The 5,000-nt window shown below is 40.4% G+C and overlaps 1 protein-coding gene across 1 annotated transcript in view; it reads right to left on the bottom strand.

Moving 5' to 3' along the window:
- LOC137982482 (excitatory amino acid transporter-like) overlaps positions 1–5,000 on the bottom strand; it is a 31,072-nt gene that overhangs the window by 15,565 nt on the left and 10,507 nt on the right. The window contains exons 2-3 of the mRNA XM_068829577.1: positions 3,841–3,883; positions 568–899 (exon numbers count right to left, since the gene is read on the bottom strand). Of these exons, the coding sequence (XP_068685678.1) occupies positions 568–899; positions 3,841–3,883 (375 nt within the window). The remainder of the gene's footprint in view (positions 1–567; positions 900–3,840; positions 3,884–5,000) is intronic.

Below are 5,000 nucleotides of genomic sequence, written 5' to 3'. Positions count from 1 at the left end.
AGGTATTGAAATCTAATAAATGCTAACACTGCGACTTAAAAGACCTACGGTCTGCCTACACCTATACGTTAAGGAGTCCTTAAAAGAAATGAATAAAAAAACATTATATCAGTTACCCAGTTCAATCTTTGATAGGTAACCTAAGGTCAAAAAGAGAGAGCGTCTAACCAGGTGTGCTACTCTCCCTCCAGATGGAATTAAGGAAAACTTCGGTCGGCTCGATCATTGTGACAAAAAAAAACACTCTGGTGCAAAACAGAAAGTCTCAAATTTATTTTCTTCATTTTTAAATTATCCATTTATCCATTTGATACTTGAAAGCTCTCTTGGTTGGAAATACCGCTAAAATTGGGGGGGAGGGGTGGGGGTAGGCAATAAAAAAAAATGTTCACCTTTACCAACATATATTAAAACTTTATAAAAGCTTTTAACTCGACTGTAACTGATAGTTTGGCCCAGTTCTTTTTTCTTACTTAACTATACAAAACTATTTTTCGACTGAAACAGCACAACAATCCCCTCCCTCACTCAACCAATAACCTTTATAAAGAGGCAAACATTTCTTACCACATGACCAAGCCTATCATCTCCATTATTATCTCATTCAGTGACTCAAAAAACCTCTTGACAGGCTCTCCACGCTCCTTCACGCGACCCAACACGATACCGAACACTATGGAAAACACAACCAAACCAAGGACATTCATGTTGCGGGCTGCTATTTCAAGACCAGCGGGAACGGTATCTGATCCCGGAGAAGTCAGTACTTTAATAGTTGTAAAGTTGTGGGTTCCGTTACTGAAGACCTTGAAATCGCTGTTATGTGAAATTGTGGACAAGTTGACTATCTCATCATGTTCTTTGAATTGTGGTGCGACTTGCTTGTACTTAGTTCTTTTCTACGGATGGAATAAAATATTTGAACAGTTATCCGAATCCTGATTTTAGAATTGGCTTGGTGAGTGTTTCTTATCTTTACAATAAAGAGAATCTACATGCATGTTAACGTTGGCAGAAGTTCATAACCCACAAGTCTCGATCTGCGATGGAATGAGGCCCATTACTTTTAGGTATTTTCTATTTTTAGAACGGCTACTGCAAGATTTTTGCGGGAACAAACGAAGCGGCATTGCTTTCCGCGGACGATTTTGCATTGACCACGAGCTCGGATTCGAGCCAGTCATGAAATTCAACATGGCTGGTGTGAAGCGTCGACTTCTGCCTAAAGCTGTTTTTTTTTTATATTTATAGATGTTCTTCAACGTAGAGGACGACGGTACGTAGCTCAAAGAACCTATAAATTTTTGGCCTCGAATGATCTTTCACAAGAGGGAAGAACTCGGAGCTTATCGAACACTCGTGCAAGAGCTGTATCACCAACACAGTGCATCCTGATATCTTCTGTGGGAACTACAATTGTAGGTATAAATGAGTGAAGACGTCCGCATATGTGTTCTCGCAAATTCTGAATTTTGAGTGAGACCACTTTTTTATGACCGATTTCTTTAGTACATTTAAATAAAAGACAAGAGGAAGCAGTAGTGGTAGTAGTGATAACGATTCCTACACAATTAGAGAGAAGCGTTTTTGTGAGTCTATTGGTGAAGACATCATTCCGACGGAAGAAGTCGTTGAAGTTGTCTTAGCTTTAGACATGTCAAGCGAAGTAGCATCGACACTGCATCAAGTTTTAGCGAAATTGGAAGATCATCATGGAGAAGAACGTGGATGGATTCGTGGAAAAACTGACCAGTTTAGAATGCGTAATGAAGACTGTTCAAGAGGACATCTCCACACTCAAAGGTAGGACCAGCGAGATTGAGAAGACAGTTAAGGACATGAACGAGGAGGTAGAGAATTTAAATTGTAGTGTTGAAAGTAATAAATGCGAGACAAAATCCCTCACTGGACGACTACTCTATCAGGACGTGTACAATCGACGCGAAAATCTGCGTTTTATTGGAATTCCAGAGACAGAAGAGGTAACTGAGGAAAACACAAGCGAAATTGTTATGTAGCTGAGTTTTTCCCCCAGAAGCGCGCGCTCTCATTGGTTACTTCGAGGTCTCATGACATCTAACAGTAAAACTGTTTCCCGCCAAAAGTCTCTGAGCGAGCAACAGTGGAAGATCTATGACGTCAGAGGGTAACAGTGCACTGTTACCCGCGTATGTTAACCGACGACCGCCGTTGCTGTTAACGTTGCACCTTTTTCTTTTTCCGCGATATAATAAATCACTTAATGACTGGTCCCTCGGGAAACAGTTCATTTTGTTTCCCTCGGGATCAGTCATAAGGTGTTTACTGTTGACCGTTTTATGGAAGGGGAATGCATCGAAGTTAAAAAACCAGGAAATTCTCGGCCGATTATCGCCCGTTTTTAAAAATAAAGTGATAAAGCACGCGCTTTTAAACGATCATTGGAAAGGAGGGGACATATCGACGTCAAGATTTATTCGGGTCTTCCGAGAGAGATTCAGGAGAGTAGGAAGAAATAGTCACCTTTACTCAAACGCGCTAGGGAGGCAGGCCTTATCGAAGGATGCTTGAGAATGACCGTTTAAAAGACTTAAATTGCTATTGGCTTACTGTCCTTTACGGCGGTCTCTATTTACCAATAGTTTTTTTTTCCATAGCGGGGGTTTCTAGTTGCACAAGTCGAAACAGTACCAATTCCCAGGAGCTGCGCGTTGGATATAATTATCAGCAGCCTTTGTGTTTTGTGTTAAAGTTTCCCCTCTGTGTCGACTGGTACCTTTTTAAGCCTCAAGGGTTTTCATTGCGCTCAATCAATATGCAATTTGCATGTGAAATTATTATAATTGTAACGCCCTGCACTTTGAAAGGTCATGTTAGCTTCAGTCGAGATAAGTCACGTAGACTTTAAGACACTCTCTTGGAATGTGCAAGGGCTTCGTTCGCCTAGTACTCAACCTCGTGGTTTGTTGTCGTGCGGGGAGTCAGGCAGGGCTATCCCCCATCGGCCTATCTTTTTATTATGGTTTTATGTATTAGCATACGTGGTAATAATTAAGGACATTAGGGTATTCCGGTGGATAACGAGGAGATTAAACTCGGACTATTTGCAGATGATCTGACTGCCTTTGTAAGGAACAACCATTGTTTAACACAGTTTTTAGATGTCGTAAAATGTTTCTGAAAGTGCACCGAACTTAAGATGAACAAAGAAAAGACAGATATAACGTTACTAGGTAATTGTGCCTAAACTACAGCATCAAATTGTATTACGTTCCTGAGTTCAAGATACCAGGAGTGCACTTTACATACGATAAACGGTTAAAACAAAAGCTGAACTTTGAGGAATTAACGCTATGAAACAAAAGCTACTAATTTGGAGATGGCGAAACCTCACCGTTATCGGCAGAAAACAAATTGTCAAAACTTTCATTCTTCCAGTTTTTCTCTATCGTGCCAGCTTGTTATGCTTTGATAAGGAATTTTTGAAAAATTCGAATATGATAATTTTTTTTTTAATATGGAAAGGTAAAGATAACGTTAAGCGCTCTGCAATTATACTTGACATCGAAAATGGGAGATTCAAAGCCCCACAAAGTCAAATTTCGCTATTGTTCTTTCCATCAACAAGCCCGTCGTGACGTCAGGTACAATCAAAGAACCAGGGATACAGTAAGCATGACAAAAAAAAAATAGGTGTAATATGACACCGCTACCTCCAATCTACTCCCAACAAAGGCCATTTTGTTTCTTTCCCCAAGGTGGCCATTGTGGAGGTGTTCAACTGTTATCACTATAATCGCGGATTTTTTTTTTCCCAGCCATTGCAGCGATCGTAACGAACAAATGAAAATCAGCCTTTACCTGTATGAATGTGGCTTCCACAATGTTCACTGGAAAACAGCTCCTGTGGGTAAGTATCAAAAGTCAAAAGAACAAATGTAACAATAGACCAATTCAATTTCGATATATTAAATTCAGTCCTAAACAAAAGGCATTATCTCGAGGCTCTGGAGAATAAATACAAGGATATATATGAGTTTATTCCCCAGAGCCTCGAGACAATACCTTTGCTTTAGGACCGAATTTTAATTTATCGAAATTGGGCTATTTCCAGCGCTACAACTTCACCTTGGTGTCACAGTCATACACTGTACCGATGCGCCTGAGGCTGACCACAATATATAAGTTGCTGCTTACATAAATGACTATTCAATGTGGAGGCACATATGTGATTAGATGGTATTGATGGTACATAACGCACAGGTCTTCGAGTTCCTAATTTCAATAAATGCCTCATTTGTCAGTCATTGATACGTATATGGTGAATGTGATGTGTCATGTCTTGACAGGAATCAGCTGCAGAAACCTGAGGCTTTAAAATCAACTACGAATCTGACACACACAAAACGAATAAGGATCTTCACGTTTTCTCGGTTCAGATTCTAGCGCGACATCATAAAGCGACACGCGACGAAGGTGCTAAAGTTTGACGGTGATAATTTTTGTTTCTAGAAAGCAGAGTTGCACTTGTCTGCATTTCAAAAGATGAATTTCAATAGCAGTGAGAGCAATGTGGAGCTCAACAGTTGAGGTGCTGCCACCCTGGCGCCATCCAAGCCGCTCCATAGAGGGCAAATGAAGAAGGGAAGCGCAGGGCTACGACCCTTCTTGGCCTGAAGAGCATATAAAGTCTTGCCAGTTCATTCTTTCTAGCATAAGAACCTGGCTTAACTGCCAAAGTCGACCCTCGGCTAAATTCAGTGCTGTAAATTAATGGTATACTGGAATTTTAATGTCCAACATTAGAAAGTTTTACATTCCAGCTGCCCGTTTCTCGAAAGTTCCGATGAGTTTTCAGTGCGGAAAATCCATTTACGAAACTGCCATCCGCTTGTTTTGATAGGCCGGTCTTGAACATGTTTTCAAAGTAATAAAAAGCAAAGAGATTGTGAAGTTTAATGACATAAAATTTCTGCGTTTTTTACGATATAGAGGGAACTGTGACACCCAGAAAAACCCCG

Source organism: Montipora foliosa, chromosome 13 (assembly GCF_036669935.1).
Source record: "Montipora foliosa isolate CH-2021 chromosome 13, ASM3666993v2, whole genome shotgun sequence".
NCBI classification, from domain to species: Eukaryota; Metazoa; Cnidaria; class Anthozoa; order Scleractinia; family Acroporidae; genus Montipora; species Montipora foliosa.
This window is presented reverse-complemented; position numbering and strand designations above follow the sequence as displayed.